Below are 19,851 nucleotides of genomic sequence, written 5' to 3' on the forward strand. Positions count from 1 at the left end.
AAAATTTGAGGAGCACCCAAGCTCCGCCTTAAGAGTGTGACGGGATAGCGTAATGGGATAGTTCCCCTATTCGCAGAAGGTGATTCTCTACTTTACATTCATAAATCCTTGGGAGACCTCATACCCCAGCTGGCACAGTGGTGCAGCGGTCAAGCGATGCGCCACTGCCCTGAGACGACAGGTGCTGCCATCTGTGGGCCTTGTGAGGCCCAGGTTGCTCTTCCCAAGAGAGCAGTCATTAACTGCCACCTGCCACGGTGGGCAGTTTTCTCCCTATCCGGTGAGCAGGTTAGGATGGAGCCTCAAGGTCACGTGACCTACGTCGCCCACTTTCCTCCTGAGTTCTCTCTGGGGACCATATGCCGGAGCCATGCCAATGATTTTTCGCTCACGACATCGCCGGGAGTGGATTTTCTGGTTGTTGGCGCCTCTAACGCTACCGCGTTAAGATTAGCGATGGTAGGAGGGGAAACGTTAACGTTATTTCTGTGTTTTTGAATATTTTGTTCCAAATGTTTGTTCACGTGTCTTAAAATGGTCAAGCAGCCGCTGTGCATTACCGATTAAATCAAGGTCGAATGTACGCACTGCAGATCAACTCATGGCGCTGATATAGTTTGGCGTCCAACTTAAGCCCTATGTGAATATTTTGTACGTTTTCAAAACACTGGCGCTCAATTGATGTTTCATACATCTAGCATGTCCAGGCATACGCTTATACACTCCACGCTGCGGAAAACTGCATCGTAACACCATCTAAAGCACAAGACATCGAAACGAGTCAAGCGACATGCCTGCATATAATAAAGGGCTCCCATTGGCTTTCTCGATCCCAGATGCCGCCTGTAGTTGGCGCTACGATGCAGTTTTCCGTTGCTCCGGCACCCGTGCGTTGAATATACCATATTTGTCCCCGATAGTACATCATATACAGTGACCGGGACGTGTAGATCTCTTTGGGACATAAAATAGACATAAGTGGTTTATTGCCTTTACAATGTAGTTTCTGGAAGGAATTTCTGTGGTGAAAATGTCTGGGCAAGGTTCGCGTCATAGCCATGGAGGGTTGCGGCAAATGCGGCACATCCGTGGATTGGTCTGAGACCTTACATCATCGTGTGCAACGTTCAAGGCGTGATGCAGCCTCCTGCATGACTAGAAAAAAGCAGCTGCTTTTTGTTCCGGCAAAAACTCCGCGTTTTCACAGTGATGTACGGAACAGATGGGCGACAAAGTTTCATGAAAGAATCGAACCAACAAATAAAAATAAAACGTTGCAGTTGCGCTCAGTACACGTACTGCTCCACGGATATGGAGCATTTGCATATGTTCCATGTTATGGCATGTGCACTTGTTCTTACGCCTAGTGCAATGGCAATGATTAAAATTTTGTTCCCTTTGCGTTTTCCATGGTACAAAGCCGAACTCGGATATATCAGACTCGTAGGAGACCGCGTAATGCTTCGAAATATCAATAATCCGATGTGTAAAAAAGAGTGCAAGAGATAAGCTCATCAGAACCTAGAAGCGAGAATGAATTGCACACTTTCTAGTCATGCGCATCTTCAAGCGATTATTTCAGCGCACGGTGCTTTGAACCTAGCCGATTTCTACGATGTTTGTTTACGGTGTATAATTCTGTCCTGAGTACACTGTAAATAGAATAATTTCATTTAATGCACCTTTGCTCTCCGCAACGCCCTCGGATGCGAGGCACACCAATCGAGGGCTGCCGTAGGCTTCAGCTAGGTTGGCTTCAGGGCATGGCAGCGATGTGGCGTTGAGAAGGAGTACAAGAGACCGAAGTCCATCTTCGAGCCCCCCCAACACACACACACACACACACACACACACACACACACACACACACACACACACACACACACACACACACACACACACACACACACACACACACACACACACACACACACACACACACACACACACACACACACACACACACACACACACACACACACACACACACACACACACACACACACACACACACACACACACACACACACACACACACACACACACACACACACACACACACACACACACACACACACACACACACACACACACACACACACACACACACACACACACACACACACACACACACACACACACACACACACACACACACACACACACACACACACACACACACACACACACACACACACACACACCTCATCACGCGGCTTGGAGGAGGTAGGGCGAGGAGGTTGGAGAACGGAGAAACTGCAATTTGCCGCATATAGTCGGTACGAAAGTGTTCCGAGGTTCGCTATATCTCGTTGTAGAAACATTTGACTTCGCAAAAACGACATTAAAAATACATGGTCTTCTATAAACGCTTCCAAGGGGAATGGCTGTTCCTTCGTTATAGCCGTTATTTGAATATAAACCGTTTCAACTGTACCCGCAAAATGTGCTAGTCTGAGTATTGTTTTAATATAATACACATTACGAACCAGCAGTTTTACTAGTCTCCGTCCACACGTTTTAAGAGGACCTATGAAAATGATGAGTGGTAAGATATTTACAATGTTAAATTCCTGAGTTGGCCAACGTGCTTTGGGGTGCGCACGCGTACGTACGTACGTACGTGCGTGCGTGTGTGTGTGCGTGCGGGCGCGCGCGCGCGCGTATGTGTGTGTGTGTGTGTGTGTGTGTGTGTGTGTGTGTGTGTGTGTGTGTGTGTGTGTGTGTGTGTGTGTGTGTGTGTGTGTGTGTGTGTGTGTGTGTGTGTGTGTGTGTGTGTGTGTGTGTGTGTGTGTGTGTGTGTGTGTGTGTGTGTGTGTGAAGGGGAGGGGTGTGCGCTCGAGTGCAAAAAGGATAACGGAGAGGTAAGCGGCCACATTGAAGGGTCGATTACCTTTGAATTATCGACCACCGCGATGAGAATGCATAAAAGGCAGCTGCAAGGGGACAGATGGTGGGGCAGGATGTGTAAAGCATGCAGGGACCAATTTTATTCAGATGAGTCAGGCCATGAAAGGTTCAAAAGAAGTTTAGCAACTTTGTGACACACACGGTGTTCTGTTTTACAAACAAAAGAATGCCTTTTAAACTTCATGTGTCAGTTGCAAAGGAACGAATGATACCAAAAAACAACGCTAAGAATACAGCCAAATATGTACTGCAATATTTGAAGTTCATGTTCAAAGCGACGCTTCAGAGTAGTATTGGGGGCCAATTCTATGAGGGGAAAATAGGTTTACCACTCTGACGAAGTGCCAGGTCCTCAGAAGCATTAACTGCTCTGCTCAGTCAAGTTCCAGGTGGAAGGTTATTGCACTCAGTGGGCGTGGAGCAAGCGCGTGTGCAGCGGCGGAGGTGCTATTCCCTTGTCTTAATGAGGGTGGCATCATACAAGCTGACGAGTTTAGGCGGTGACGTGGTGGGGGTCACCGGGTGGGTCGCGAAATGTGCCTGACTTTGTGAACTGAGGAGGTCGCGTGAGACCCGTTCAGTACGAATCGGCTGCGGGAAGCGAGCTGTCTGGCGTCGCATGTCCTGGAGAGGCAGTGTGCTTACGCATTGAAGTACGCGTAATGCCTGAAGGGCGTCGGGTGCGGGGGACGACGAGGCCCATGGGGAGCTGGGGAATGGCGTCCACAGATGAACGCGCCTGCTGAACAGCTACCAGCTCTTTGTTTATGGAGGACGGGGTTTCGGTGATCAGGTAACTACGCGTCTTATTATGGGCGGGCTGGCGAGGAAAGTAAATCGTCCCTTTTGTTTCACAGCCCCGGGTGATGGCCCCTGCACAGATAACGATGAAGCCACGAGACCGGCGGGCATTTGTTTTTCGACAATGCGCTGGCGAAGAGAGGACGTGGCATGATTTTATTTTGGACGGCGACTGACAGTAGCTCTGTTGCACACAGCTGTGCAAAGTCGCAGACAGGAAGAACCGGTGCCGGCAGTGGCAGTACGGTCCGCAAAGAAGCTTAAGTCACGAGTGTACCTGTCTTAAAGTGCACGTGTCGACAACCAGCCTCAGGGCTCAGGTGCACTGGTTCATGCATATTGCGTAATTGTGCGTCCTCTCGGCTTTTCCCCTCATAGCCTCTCAGTTGACGGGTTTAAAGGGGCTGCGAAACACTGCTTGAACGAATGCCTGTTACACTTCAGCTGGATTCTTTATGTCACACAGATGCTGAGTCAAAAAGAATTACGAGAATGGATGTATAGGAACGGGAGTTATTCAATGAAGAAATTTCAAAATACAAGCAAACAAAATGCTGCCCTCAACTCGATTTTCGCATGGGTTTCCATTCCCATTTCACTCCCCCCATGACGACACTTAATGCGACCAATCAAAACAGCCTAGCTGACCACGTGGCGGAAATTTTGCACTCCATGGTTGCCTGTTCTCTGTAACTCGTTCATGCCAAGGCTGGCAGCGCCGTTTACATGGTTACAACAACCATGTGAACGCCCAGCTGACCCAGCGATGCTTCATCGTCACGTCGACGGCGCAGAAGGGAACACTGATCAGTGACGTTCCCTTAATTATGGATCCGAACTCGAGCGCGAGATACTGCGACGGTGTTACCGCCTGTGCCAGATATCAGACACATTTAGCATAGCGCGTACCGCTACTGCTTGCCGCCTACCATCGCCCGTCGCTCCTAACGCGCTGGTTGGTCACGGAGATCAAGCAGCGCGAGCTGTTGACGGGAACGTGGCGCCATCTGGCGCTGCCGCCCGGTGATCCTCCACAAGCTGACGATGCGCACTGCCCGTTAAATGTGAAATGAACGCATCCTTCTTTGGGACCGAAACGAACGCTTATAGAGTGCAATGGCTCGATCGGATCGATTCCGCAAAGCCGCCCTCAGATATATAGAGTGTAGCCACAAGCGCTGAGTCCTAGGCCATAGGATGCTTACAGAGAGGCGCAAAGTCCTTCGATCCAAAAAGTAGCCAGAGCCTCTGGTGGTGTATTTTTGTTTTACTTGTTTTACAGTACTTTTATCTAGGGCAAACAAGTAGGTTTTTTTAATGTAGTATAAACACAAAAAACTGACGAAACGTATCTCTAGTTATGAACACAATTTGCAGTATATTTACTCTTTGTCCAATGATCAAGCTCCCACTAAGTGATGTCATATCCGCTGCTAAAAACCGCCACTGTATGGTGACACCGTCAGCGCCACGAATTTGTTTTTGCGAGCTAATTAAAATATTAAAAACTGCAGTATACGCGGTACGACCAATGCTAATAGCATCACTATAACTCATTCTATGCAACCAACAGGCAAAACAATGCACTGAAAATGTGTTTCGGGGCCCCTTTAAGGAAATTTCTTTGTGCCGCTGTCAAATGCTGTAGCTGCGCTTGATATACGATGCGTGGTTGCGAAACAGCCTTCACGAAATGTAATGCGAAGCGGATCAAACAGAATGTCTGATAAACATGTTTAACCAGGGCAAACCATGTAGTCCCCGTTTCAGATTATAAAGGATCGTCAACTTTATAGAATTTTCACCGCCCGGCTTTCTTGATGTGGGGTGCCACAGTTGAAAACAAATTGGTGAGGTCGCTAGTTTAATGCGTCGCCAACGATTGGCTCCTGGAGTGTATGTAGCGTTGCTCAATGGAAGCTGAGGGCAAATTGATGAAGCGAACATGACGAAAATCGTTGCTTTTGAAGGAGAGGTATGTTTTTTCTTCACTCGGATCAGTTTTGCCATTTTGAGATGAGTGGTTTCTGCAGTAATATCCGCATATATTTCCTGCTTCCATCATTAGGCGGTAATCAACGATCATAGTGGACGCTGTTATTGTATGCTGTGAATCTTCTTATAACGTTCAGGTTACACCCACGACAATAATAATATTAATAATTGGTTTTTGGGGAAAGGAAATGGCGCAGTATCTGTCTCATATATCGTTGGACACCTGAACCGCGCCGTAAGGGAAGGGATAAAGGAGGGAATGAAAGAAGAAAGACACCCACGACAGCCCGAATCCATTTCTTTCAGTACTCCTTCTTTCCCTGAACCATAGCTGAATGGTATTTCTTGCCTCAGGACCTTTTACAAGTAGACAATCTACCTCAATTTAGAACTTGTTTGTTCCGTTACCGAAGTCTATAGAAACCCTTTGTTTTTTTTTAAATTCATTATCTCCTTTACTTGCGGTTCCGATCCTCGGTGGTCTGAAACCAAACACATTATTATGAACACTCGTCCTACCTGATGCACCTGTCGCTGTATGTGCGTAGCACGATGACTGTGTCATGATACTTGGGGGCTTCATGTAAGTTTGTTTACATTTTATAATTGTGACTGCGTGTTCTTGTTTAGTTTGTCCGCATCCCACCCTTTAAATGCTCTATTTCTTGCGCTGCTTTCTTCCGTGTGTATACCAACTCGGCCAACTCCCCCGACTGACGGTTTGTAATGTTGTATTCAGCTTTGACACGCTGAATTCTCATGCTGATTCACATGATTTTCTTTTCTGTAGTCGATTTCTAAAAATTCATCTTGCATTAGACCCGGCCGATCCAAATAAGCGAGTATGCATTCCATTGTAACGACTGCAATAAAGCTGTGAAAACAAGAAATGAACACAAAAAAAAAGTCGCATGTTGCCCTCTACTACGAAGGTATACCTCATGATCGGCGAAGTTCGTTTATGTTCGTGATAGCTTTGCAATAGCTGCGTTATTTCAGAGGAAGTGTCTAAAGATACGTCCGACGTCCCCTTCGCATTAAAGGTACGGCGGACGGTGCTTTAAGCGCATGGCTAAAGTAACGTCCAGCGTATTCCCGTCGCGCTGCTTGCTGCTTCTGTAGGAGCTGCAAAGAGAAGTTCGTCCATTCTTACATCTCCGTCTGTCGCTCAATCGTTGCGGCGACTGCGAAGCTTGTTCTCTCGTCAGGCGACGCTTTGCACATAGCTATATATGCTGAATAACCTGACATTTCAAGCGGGATCCGCGGCGATAAATGCACACGCTTTTCTCCGCACATAGTGGAACAGTCCTAGCACTCGCACAAATTGCACGGATCGGCGTCTTCACGCCCAGTTCGCCGTTACGAGCGCCACCGTCGGGTCGCATGCAAACGACATCGCAGGTGGCGTACGCCAGCCGATTGAACAGCAGATATGTGTATTCGCTCGGCGCCTTCGCATTCAGGCTTAGTAAATACACTCTTAATGTGTCACCTCAAATCTTGTTAAAATTTTAAGCAAGCTATTTCATTATGAGTATCGCTGCACTGACTTAATTGTGAAGCGCGGCGGCCTACTTGCTGGGAATCGAGCGCGCGTACCGGACGCAGCACACACAAAATTGTGCATGCAGAGCACCTGTCCGTAATACGTAAAAAAAAATGTCACGTTAGCTCTTCTTTTCTAAAAAATAGAACGCTCACCTTTAACTTTTTTTAGTTTCTGCCTCACAGACAAGGCAAATAGAGTGAATAGTATGCGTAACTTTTTAGAGCACGGTGGCGCAGCGGCGATGACTAGGCCTCGTCGCGAAAAAATGCTCCACCGCATGCGTACGGAGGCGGAGGACCCAGTATGACGGAAGCTTGTGCAATCCTCTTCCGGGAAAACAGCAACGCCTTTCAGGGATGGCGAGGCAAGTGCCCCGCTCACAGCGTGGTCTTTCGCCCGGAAGTTTGCAGATGTGATGTTAAACTGGTTAAACCCTCGGCAGTTCGAGATTAGCCACGGGTCCCCGATCAGCCGCTGCCGCATGTCGCACGTATATTTGATGCAATGATGCGGCGCGCACTCAAGTTCGAATTTAGGACTGCGGGTCACCGCGATCGAGAAAAGAGGTGCTTGGAAGCACCGCTTGCAAGTGAGGAAAATGTGCTTAACAGTCATTGAGCTACAATGATTGCTGAGAAGAAGTGGAGTGAATTCGTCACTTTATTTGGGGTTTTCTAAATGTCGTCCATAGGCGTGCATAGGTCTCTCCATAAGGGGGGCCAAAGTTCATGGTAGCGCCCTTTCATGCCTTCTAGATATAGCAGGGAACTGTATGGTAGAAATTTGCGCCCCCTTTCCAAATGCCCATCAAGGGAGGGGGGGCTTTATTTTCTGCGCACGCCTATGAGCTGTCGTCCCATTCGTAGAGGGAACAAGACGTGAGACGAGTATTGCCCATACTGGAATGTCGATCGCGTATTCGTACTCCCCCTTTCCACCACCTCACCCCACTAACAATTTCGCTGGCCTCATACGAGAGCTGCTGGTAGATTTATCGATCCTTTTACTGGGAACCGACAGTAGAATTCTTTAAAGTTCTTTTCCCCGCTTTACGTTACCACAATGACATATTGAATACTGAAGTTTGTGCACGCAGAATCGCGTGGTTTCTGCCAGGAACGGTGTATACCCTTGCGACGTATTGTTCCGCGCAAGCATTTCCGTGGAGCAAATTTCTCCGCAACCTTCCCGTCGTAGTCACGCAGCCTGTCGGTTGGTGCCGCGCAGCTGCGGATTCGTCCCAGACCTTTCGTCATTGCGTGGGATGTCTGTGGTGTGACGCAGCGGTCTGCACAGGATCATAAGCAGCTGCGTTATCGTGTTGGCAGAAGCGCTCTACTTTTTGTTCTTTTTTCTTTCAGTGGTGTACACGAACAAGTGCGCGATGAGCTTCCTGGACGAAGCGAACCTACGGGAAAAAAAGCAAAGAAAAATTTGCAGAACGATGAGACATGGGATGCTATAATTCTGCAAAAACAGTGGTTTTACCCGTCATTATTCATTCGGTATTATTGCTCTAATCTATGGTTTTGCTTTAAATCGAGGAGTAACGCATGTGACAAAATTTTTCTTGGCAGTGAAGGTGTGCAGAGTAGGATCGAGAGTGGCTGTGAGTGGGTGGGTAAGAGTCAAGCTAGGGAAGGAGGTGGCTGGTGGGTGCTGCTTCTAGAAGTTGGAGACACCTCTTTCTTTCCTCGAGGCTTCACTTCAAAAGACATCAGATTCCTTTTTTTTTTTTTGGGGGGGGGGTTTACAGAAACTCTGCTTCGCAGTAAAACGATCTATTTCCACTGCATATGTACTGCTCCATCCAATGCCTTGTGCAGTTCTTATTTCTAGCGGAAGAGCAATGAATAAAAAAATTTGTTTCCTTTGCGTGTGCCTTGCTTTAACAACAAAGTGCTGAATCGTCGAACGGGACGGCAATAGCCCACAGCTGACTGAATTGTGCGAGAAATTAAATCCTATAGTTTTATTTTTGTGCGGTGTTATTCATTTTGATGGTGTTACGAACTCAGTATCACACGGGGACTTTAAACGGAGCGATTGATGCGCCTTAAATACACGTGCTTCTCAATATAGCTGCTACAAAATATTGCTAGTCTGAGAATTGCTCCAAGACAAGCCAGCAGTTATACCAGCCTCCACCGGCACATCTTACGAGAACCTTTCAAAATGATGAATGGGAAGTAATTTACGGAGTTCAGTTCCTCACTCATTCAAAGTGCTAGTTCAAGCGAGCACTCAAGCCCAGAAAAGGGATAGTGTAGTGAGATGCCACCTGCAGCCCACCGCAGATGTGTAGCAGTATCGTTGACCGCTTAATTATCTGACTACGGAATTTGAAGGAATAAAACTAGCTGAAAGTGCAGAGATAGGGGGAAAGAACTTGTGGTCAGCACGCATGGATCGATTTTCTCGGACGGGTCAGGCCACGAAAATTTCAGAAGTTTGAAAACCAACGATGTTTGTAATCCCTTAACAGTTGTGCGTGTCAGCCTTCCAGCATAAAGCCACGAAACAGCAATAAGACCATTGTCAAATGTGCATTGCCATCTCGGGTTGCTTTGAAGCGATGTTTTTTTGGCTACAGTGAGTGATTATACCAGTGGGAAGAGGTTTACCGTATTAATGAAGTCCTGGATTATCTGATCATAGAAGGTTGTGGCCAAGTACTACACCAGGGTGGCCAAATACTGCTCTGGTGAGAGAGTGCGTTGTCGGTTCTGGTCACCGAGATCAGGCCGCACTCCAGGCCTGGTTATGCAATTCCATCGACACGCGGATTTTTTTTTTGAAACCCGGTGGAGAATTGCGCGGCGCCAGGATTTGAACACCGGTCCTCTTGCACGCGAGGCGGATGTTCTACCTCTACGCCATCGCTGCATCGCTGCGGATAGGGTTAATTGGAGAGACATGGGAGAGGCCTTTGCCCTGCAGTGGGTGTAGTAAGGCTGATGATGATGATGATGGATTATCTGAAGCATAAAATACTCTGCACAGGTCGGCCAACACGGAGGGTTACCGCGCATGCGCGTGCGGAGCCGGAGCTTGTCGTCGTAATGAGGGCTGCAGTATCCAAACTTTAGAGTTTAGGCAGTGACCAGGTGGAGGTTGCCTGGCGGACATCTACATCTGCCTGACTTTGTGAACTGGGAAGGCCAGGTGGACTCATTCAATACCCAGACGTCATATTAAAGGCAGGCTGTTGTTGCTTCACAGCCCTGGATGCTGGCACAGGCAACGATGGAGCCATGAGACAGGCGGGCACCTTGTTCGACAATGCTCTAGCAAAGCGAAGACGCACTCCGATTTGAAGGTGCATGATGAATGCAGGTAGTCTTGTAGCACACAGTTGTACACAATTCCAGGGAGGAAGGACCACTGGCGGTGGTGGCAGTGAGGTCTGCAACGAAGCACAAGCCACGAGTGTGCGTGTCTCGCAATGCAAGTGTCCCTTTGCTTTTACCCTCCAAGCCTCGAGTCTCTGGTACACTAGTTCATCTATTGTGCTTAGCTATGCATTCACTAGGAGAAGCAAGATCAGGTGAGATGAGGGGGAAATCAGGGATTACCGGGATAGCCTCCCGGCTGACAGCTTCAAGGCAATCCCATTCTGTCTCTCAGTGCTGGGACTGAGCTTGATATACAAAGCGTGGTTTGCAAAAAACCAGCCCTCCCCAAATGCAGTGCGACTTAATTGTGAGCGGATCCACCAGTCCTGGAAGCAATACGATGGTTCAATATGCCTGAGTATGCTGCCCTTTTAACATGAGCTAACCAAGTAGTCCCTGTTTCCAAAAAGTGGATGGTCATCCCTATAGAATTTCAATCGTCGGGCTTTCTCGGTGGGCAATCCAGGACCGTTAAACACAAATTGGTAAGGTAGACTGTTTAAGGCGTCGCCAGCAGTTCCCTCCAGGCGTGTGTGAAGTTTTGCTCATATATAGCTGAAGGCGGGTTGATGATGCAAAGGTTAAGAAAATGGTTATAGTTGAAGGAGAGATACGTTATTTCTCTCACTGTTCCTCAAGTTTTGCCATTTAGAGATTAGTCATTTATTCAGCAGAGATCGTATATGTTGCCTCTTTCCATCTCCATCGTTAGTTGGTAATCAGCTGTCATAGTGTCCACTTTTATTGTCTGCTCTATTTTTTAGCTGCCTAACTAACTCCCTGATACTTTTTCAGAAGCTGTTTTGCTTCCATACGTTAAATGTATGTGCTGATTTACATGGTGTGCTTTTCTGCCGATAACCTGTCTGGTTATCGGTAGAATTATAAAGTGGCGTGTTCTTTTTCAGTGCGAAACACTACGACACGAAGTCAAAGCGGCTCATCGGTTTGTGTGAAGCTTGACCTTGAGGATGACCTTGGGCAAACCATGAAAAAATAATGCCGCCACTGGGATTAGAATTCGTGGCGGCGCAGACAGATCACTAGGCTATCGCCGCAACCAATTACGCCTCCTGTTAAACTGCAGCACACCCTCACGCTGTACATTGCATTATTCATCAACTAATACTATTAATAAAGTAATATTTGCGCTTTAAGCTATGTGGCAGTAGTGACAGAGTGTAGTGCTCTGCATGGCCCGGCGTGGAGCAGAATGTTGTTGCAAAAACATGGCACTAGAGTAAAACGCGTTGGCGCTGACAACATTGCTGCAGCGAGGCGGCACGGAACATATAGGCCGCCGGGCGTACATTGGGTAAATTGGCATTAACGGTGAAAAATTTGAAGACGGGCATAACTGGCTCCCTGGCTGAGTGGACACCTCAATCATGCTTTCAGGTGCATTGTGGTGGTGTCCACCTGCATAAAACCGCGCTTTCGCACAATATTTATTGCTTGACAATGCTAAACCGTCAACCATTTTTTTTGTGACTGCAAGACAACAGTAAAAAACGTATACCGGATATTTGATCCCGTTTTTCTAGCTATTAAACCGATACGGACAGTTGCAAACGCTGCCGCATGGCGGCGAATGCGTCGCGAGTGCTCGTTTTGGATAGTTTCCCTGCATGACACACGAACACGCTAGTCATACTTCGCCGCATGACGATGTTATCGTGCGGTCAAGCGTAGATACGCCAGACTGATATCTGCCACTGATTTGGTAATGACCACGTTTTTTTGACCATCGGAGATCGTCTTGCGCTTTCGTATTCCACGGCTGTCACTTGGCGGGCCGCTGTGAAACTAGCTGAACGACGATACCGTGAAGCCCACGAAGCCCACTGCACAGCTGTCAAACCACGCGTCGCGACCCCGCCGTGAAAACGGAAGCTGCACACGGCACCTAAGATGGCAGCGGGCCGTGTGCACCACGCGACGTGACACTGTTCAGTTAGTTCAGCGGTCCGCGCACTCGGCCTTCGGAGGAAAAAAATGGCTGGCGGTTTAGCTTTGCTGAGCACGAAATACTGTTCGAAAGCACAGCTTTCTGCAGGTGGACACCACCGCCACTTACCTGAAAGCGCGATTGAAGTTCCACTCATCGAGGGAGACATTTATGCGCGTCTCCAAACATTTTTTGTCGTCAATGTCAATTTTGCCCAATGTACGCCTGCGGCCTATGCTCCAGTGCGCCCTTTATGCAGCAGTGTTATCAACGCCCACGCGTACGTTGTGCCACGTGGTTGTGCCGTGTTTCTGCCACAACGTTGTCCACGCCAAGGCGTGCAGCGTACATCTCTCTGTCACTGTCGCCGCATAGCTCAAAGCGTCAATATTAGTTTGATGGTAGTACTAGCTCATGAAGAAGACGATGTGCAATGTACAGCGCTAGAATGTGTGTAGCGTAGTGCTCTCGCGCAGTGGCCAGCGAAGCAGGCCTTTCTAATCCCAGTCGCGGATATTTATTTGATTTATTTTTATTTATTTATTTCACTCATTACAAATCCACAAACATCGCAAGATCCTTCCCTGCGTTTACCCATCAGAATAGGGCTTTCACTCTAATAGTCATGCGGGCGCCTAAACCTTTCTCGGGCCGCAGATGACGCCGAGGATAGTCCGGAGAAATGCGAGATGCCGGCCTACCAGCATTTTTGCTCAGGTTTTGTGAGTTATTCAACTGAAGGATTTATGGGCGGTAATTGCCTTTTCAAGCACGAAATGGCTAAAGCACGAAATGGCTAGGAAACTCCTGCGCACCGTTAAAGTCGATGTATCCAGAGCTAAATGTCTAATGAAGTTCATTGGGGTTTCTTATATTCTTTTCCGAGAAAATTTTACTTCGTAGACGTGGTATTAAATACGCGGCCTTCTAAGGGGTTTTCCTAGTGAAATGTCCATTATTGCATTATAAGCCGTTTTGTTATTAGGAAGGCTGACTATACAATTGCCTATATCGCTTTAGAATTATTGAATGTAAGGAAACTTAACTGTATCACAAGACGCTTTTATTCCTTATTTATTTACACTACGGAAATCCATCTCGGGCAGTTACAGGTTAATGAATAATATGAAATAAGAAATGCACTTCACTAAACAGTGCAATTCTAGTTTCTTTTCAAAAGTCTCTACTTAATTAGTATAGTAAAAGCTTACGCGTCAAGGTTATTGCATTCAGGAATGGTTTTCGGGAACGGCTGAGCGAGAGATGAAACGCCTCTAAGCAAAGAGAATCTGAAACAATGCTGCCGCGTTACTCCGCACAGCGGCGGGGGAGTTCTCCGAGAGAAAGGCAGAAAATGAAATTTATTCATAAATCAACTCTAGGTGCATTGCGATAATGAGAAGGTGAACTGGCAATAGAACCCCAGCATCGCCTCCTTGCGTCTATAGAAACAGTTTTTGAAGAAATTCAGGAACGAGACGTTAAAGAGGCACTCGGGACAGCTGCACCCAAATAGTGCGCATTCTCAGTAAAAATTCACTTCCTGACTGTATGTTGACGTTTCTCTGGCAGCATACGGCGCATTTATGGCCTACAAATTTTTATTCAAAAATCTCTCCGCCAGTCAATTCCCACTCATGCCGTCCTTACCGAAAAGGACGGCCTGTCCCTGCGTTGGAAGGAATAGCGATGTAGCGTAGCCTCTGGGATTCGCGCCCGAAACTCAGGGTCGACGCAGGCGTTTTACTTGCGAAATCGGCCGCTGGGGGGCGACACCTGCATTTCATTTTCAGAAACGTAGCTTTGTGATCAGAACGCGGAGCGCCCTCGATGCTGACCAGCATCTATTAGTCCTTAGTGTCCCTTTAATGAATGAAAGAATGAATGAACCGCATTGAATGCACAGCTCGAGCATGCCACTTGCAGTAAAATGAGCTATAAACTGTGCATGGCGAGAATTCATGGCAGGTGTGGGCGACAAAGTATGCGTTAAAGTATGACTCACGGCTTGGAAATATTGCGCACAAAAAAACATAAAAATGAACGAAAGCACAAGCAAAAGAGAAAAGTTTTCTGAACAGCTTCGTTGGCTGCGCCGAGCATCGCAAGCCTGCCGCACATTATGCAGGCCATCGTAAAGCTTCCTCAGCAACAGGTGGCGAGCGGATGAGGCACTGCATGCGCACCGCATGTGGCTGTCCCTACAGATACCAATCCAGTGGCGACACTGGGACACGTTGACGCCGGCGCTGTTGCCAGCGGCATATAAGCCGTTCCGAGAATCGTAGACGTTCTGTGGAAACGCCATAGCTTAGGACCCTCTTTCCATTTATAAAAAAAAAAAGGAAGATGTTCTTTTTATTTTACTGCAATCGATGCATAAAAGCAAGAACTGCTGTCTGCATTCCCTCCTCTTCCCTTCCTCTACTTACCCTCTGTTCCTGACTGGCGATGACGCCACGAAATTGAATAAAAGGGGCTGTGCATTGCAGTCATCCATCCATCCTGACTGAGTTGTTGCGTGGTCCCGCAAAAATGAAGGGTAAGTGCGCATAATGCTTTTCTTGTTTCTTTGGTCATGGCCAAACTCTGGAAAAAAGAAGTGCGTTTATCCAATGCTATTTCATTGATTTTTCAAAATTCACGATTGGTGCTACAATTTTGTCATCATCTTCCATGGAAACTTCTTTGTTTATTCAACTACACCTTAGCCAATCCCCCCGCGTGGGTATGTGCCATATACCTGGGGTGAAGACGAAGAAGAACAATGCTGATCTCTTGAGCAAGTACGAAGCAACGTCTGAGGCCTTCCTTCCTTCCTTCCTTCCTTCCTTCCTTCCTTCCTTCCTTCCTTCCTTCCTTCCTTCCTTCCTTCCTTCCTTCCTTCCTTCCTTCCTTCCTTCCTTCCTTCCTTCCTACGGACTGCGGGTGCCGGACGTTTCAGCCATCGGCCTCCTTTCGTTCTCTTGCCTTTATTAGGCGCACGCATTTAAGAATCGCATTCCAACTGAGTCAATTTTTCCGCGTTGTCTCGAGTGTGGAAGGCAGAGGGATTGGCGTGCACAGTTAAACTCGTGGTTCTACTTGTATCCCAAGAACTGAAGTTTTACGCCGTTGGCAGATTTCATTCTAGGGTGCCAAAATTTGCGTCCATACACTGTGCACAAGACATAAAATAGGTAAAAAAATATTGGAGGACGTTTAAGCTTCGCGTTTAAGAGTGGAACGCGACAGTGTGTTGCGGCGCTGCCAGAAAGTCCACAGAACGCTATCGCCCGCACGGCGCGACGCCTTGCCCGTTGGAAAAACATTTAAGCTCATTTTTAATTTTTTAATTGTTTCAAATATTTAATTGATCAGTTACGCGCTCTATATATTTAATTACCATCCTCAAGCATTGTTTTTCCATTCTGAGAATTCTGACACTTTCGAATCCTCTTATTCCAATTTTTCATTTCTTTAATTAAGCAATTAAGTAAAATGATTTCATTAAATAGTAATTGCCTATCACACACCAATCAATTATAAATCATCAGAACCACAAATTACCATGATACCTTTTTTTACGCAGCCCCAATTGTTTCCGACACACGGTGCCGACTACTACTAGCTACGCCGATGGCTTTTCGACCGCCTGAGCTGCATACGCTGTCGCGTAAAAAGGATGGGTGGGAGGAGGAGGGGGATAGGAATTGGCCGTATCGAGATCGCAAGATCGCCAAAATATAAACTGGGTATGCGATCATGTCTTGGTTATTCGAAAGCTTTTCGCCAGCCAAATTCTTTCTTTCTTCCCCTCAATAGAAGTAAGCGGCCGTAAGCAAGCATAAGAGAGCGGACTGTGTACGGAAGAGAACCGTAGCCAGGCTGTGCCAGAGTCAAACCGCAAGAAGAAAAATTAATGGATGGGGGGGGGGGGGGGGGAAGAATATCCCGGTATGTATAATAGCCACGTGATCCGGGTGACGGGGCTGACGATAAATTAGTGGGAAGAGTCCTGACCCCACAGTAGGTGTTGCCGCCATGACGCAGCTGATGAAAGGTGCTGCAGGCAGGGCCCCTGCCCTAAATTTGAATGAGTGGAAGCAGTGTAACGCAGGCACCAGTTTGAACGCAGTGTCATTAGCATATAATTACTTTTGCGAGAAAAGTGTTGTAGCATTTATGCCATTTATTGCTTACTTTTCACTGACAGCTATGATGCCGACCGCGCTGCTGATTGCTGTGGCTGCTAGTGCCCTTGTGATGACCGGTAAGCAAACCGCTTGAAGTTGCGAAAAGCTGTACCTCCTTATCGTGTATCAATAAGTAGCACAGAATTTATAAATTTGTGAGTTTCATGATAAGTGCACACATTTATTTTACCTTCAGACGCTTGAAAAACGAAGCGGATTTTCAAAAGTTCTTAAACAGTTATGCTTAATTACCTATTTTTTAATGTGCATTTTAGTTGGTTTAGTTTGGTTTATGGGGGTTTAACGTCTCAAAGCGACTGAGGCTATGGGAGACGCCGTAATGAAGGGCTCCGGAAATTTCGACCACTTGGAGTTCTTTAACGTGCACTGACATCGCACAGTACATGGAAGAAGACTAGGTAGCACGCGCAACTCGCGAAAAAGAACATGCACTGAAAGGAAGAAAGGTGATACCTAAAGGGAAACAATATTGCGTGGAGTCCTTCTTGAGGAATTTACTCTGCTGTGTAGCGTATCGGATCACGTTGAACAACAGAGTCGCACAGATCACCACAGAAGTCGTCTTTTACATAAAGGATGATTCCTGATCTCACAGCGTAGACTAGTCACGTATGAATTATGATATGCAAAAAGCTTAGCAAACTGATTGGGGAGGCAGCAGAGCACAGCTCATATGCCATTTCGTACGGTTCTCACAGGTATTCAGTTATCAGGGACGTCTTTTCGCTTGAAGCTACTGCGGAAATAGCCGCTTCGAGACGTACAGACGTTGTGTCTAGTGTCCAAGTTTCGCAGTGTGGTCATTTTTTATTGTACGTTATTACGCGCGCACAGCTCATTTTCTACATTGCAGGCGGAGGCTGGGGTTAAAGCCTGTATACATGTGACGACTGCGCGATTAGTAACCGAAAAATTAAAACAGTAAATTAATAAACTTAATGATACTGAGCTCCAGTTATAAAGGTGCTGCATAGCTTGACTTTCATTAAGCAATGTTATTTATGAAACAAGTAGTAATGATCATGCACATTCAGTGTTGGATATTGAGCTACTAACTGCCTCCCGGGATACAGTACCTTCCAAAACTGTCAACATGCTTGCGCCATCAAATTCGAATGAGCCTGCGGAGCAAGTCACGAAGAGCGCGTTTTCAGAAAGCGCACAGCAATAGCTGCACACAAATCACGGGCGTAGTTTATCGCTGCGCGATATCTTGACGCTCGCTTCTTGCCCACGTTGCAGCCCACGCACGGCCAACAAAAGGTGATCAAGCTTTCGTGGAGCCGCAGAAAGAACAAGGACAGGAAGGCGACGGTATCCCCCAAGAGCGAGCCTCTCCAGAACAGGGACCAGAAGGAAAGAAGAATGCTATGCAGAATCCCTCCAAATCTGAAGAAGCACGGCAAGAAAATTCCGAAGGCAGGGCCCCCAAAACTGAGAGCCAGCAAGGAAAGCCCCAAGAGCGAGCCTCTCCAGAACAGGGACCAGAAGGAAAGAAGAATGCTATGCAGAATCCCTCCGAATCTGAAGCAGCATGGCAAGAAAATTCCGAAGGCAGGGCCCCCAAAACTGAGAGCCAGCAAGGAAAGCCCCAAGAGCGAGCCTCTCCAGAACAGGGACCAGAAGGAAAGAAGAATGATATGCAGAATTTCTCCGAATCTGAAGCAGCACGGCAAGAAAATTCCGAAGGCAGGGCCCCCAAAACTGAGAGCCAGCAAGGAAATCCCAAGAGCGAGCCTCTCCAGAACAGGGACCAGAAGGAAAGAAGAATGATATGCAGAATTTCTCCGAATCTGAAGCAGCACGGCAAGAAAATTCCGAAGGCAGGGCCCCCAAAACTGAGAGCCAGCAAGGAAAGCCCCAAGAGCGAGCCTCTCCAGAACAGGGACCAGAAGGAAAGAAGAATGATATGCAGAATTTCTCCGAATCTGAAGCAGCACGGCAAGAAAATTCCGAAGGCAGGGCCCCCAAAACTGAGAGCCAGCAAGGAAATCCCCAAGAGCGAGCCTCTCCAGAACAGGGACCAGAAGGAAAGAAGAATGATATGCAGAATTTCTCCGAATCTGAAGCAGCACGGCAAGAAAATTCCGAAGGCAGGGCCCCCAAAACTGAGAGCCAGCAAGGAAAGCCCCAAGAGCGAGCCTCTCCAGAACAGGGACCAGAAGGAAAGAAGAATGATATGCAGAATTCTCCGAATCTGAAGCAGCACGCAAGAAAATTCCGAAGGCAGGGCCCCCAAAACTGAGAGCCAGCAAGGAAATCCCCAAGAGCGAGCCTCTCCAGAACAGGGACCAGAAGGAAAGAAGAATGATATGCAGAATTTCTCCGAATCTGAAGCAGCATGGCAAGAAAATTCCGAAGGCAGGGCCCCCAAAACTGAGAGCCAGCAAGGAAAGCCCCAAGAGCGAGCCTCTCCAGAACAGGGACCAGAAGGAAAGAAGAATGATATGCAGAATTTCTCCGAATCTGAAGCAGCACGGCAAGAAAATTCCGAAGGCAGGGCCCCCAAAACTGAGAGCCAGCAAGGAAATCCCAAGAGCGAGCCTCTCCAGAACAGGGACCAGAAGGAAAGAAGAATGATATGCAGAATTTCTCCGAATCTGAAGCAGCACGGCAAGAAAATTCCGAAGGCAGGGCCCCCAAAACTGAGAGCCAGCAAGGAAAGCCCAAGAGCGAGCCTCTCCAGAACAGGGACCAGAAGGAAAGAAGAATGATATGCAGAATTTCTCCGAATATGAAGCAGCACGGCAAGAAAATTCCGAAGGCAGGGCCCCCAAAACTGAGAGCCAGCAAGGAAAGCCCCAAGAGCGAGCCTCTCCAGAACAGGGACCAGAAGGAAAGAAGAATGATATGCAGAATTTCTCCGAATCTGAAGCAGCACGGCAAGAAAATTCCGAAGGCAGGGCCCCCAAAACTGACAGCCAGCAAGGAAAGCCCCAAGAGCGAGCCTCTCCAGAACAGGGACCAGAAGGAAAGAAGAATGATATGCAGAATCCCTCCGAATCTGAAGCAGCACGGCAAGAAAATTCCGAAGGCAGGGCCCCCAAAACTGAG

The 19,851-nt window shown here is 47.5% G+C and overlaps 1 protein-coding gene across 1 annotated transcript; it reads left to right on the forward strand.

Annotated features, from left to right (window-relative positions):
* The first annotated feature begins 15,055 nt into the window (after positions 1-15,055).
* LOC144119686 (uncharacterized) lies at positions 15,056-18,998 on the forward strand. The gene is made up of 3 exons (XM_077652252.1): positions 15,056-15,143; positions 16,797-16,853; positions 18,040-18,998. The coding sequence occupies exons 1-3, from the start codon at positions 15,137-15,139 to the stop codon at positions 18,996-18,998; spliced, it is 1,023 nt and encodes a 340-aa protein (XP_077508378.1). The 5' UTR covers positions 15,056-15,136.
* The last annotated feature ends 853 nt before the right edge of the window (positions 18,999-19,851 follow it).

This window comes from Amblyomma americanum, chromosome 2, assembly GCF_052857255.1.
Source record: "Amblyomma americanum isolate KBUSLIRL-KWMA chromosome 2, ASM5285725v1, whole genome shotgun sequence".
Taxonomy (NCBI): Eukaryota; Metazoa; Arthropoda; class Arachnida; order Ixodida; family Ixodidae; genus Amblyomma; species Amblyomma americanum.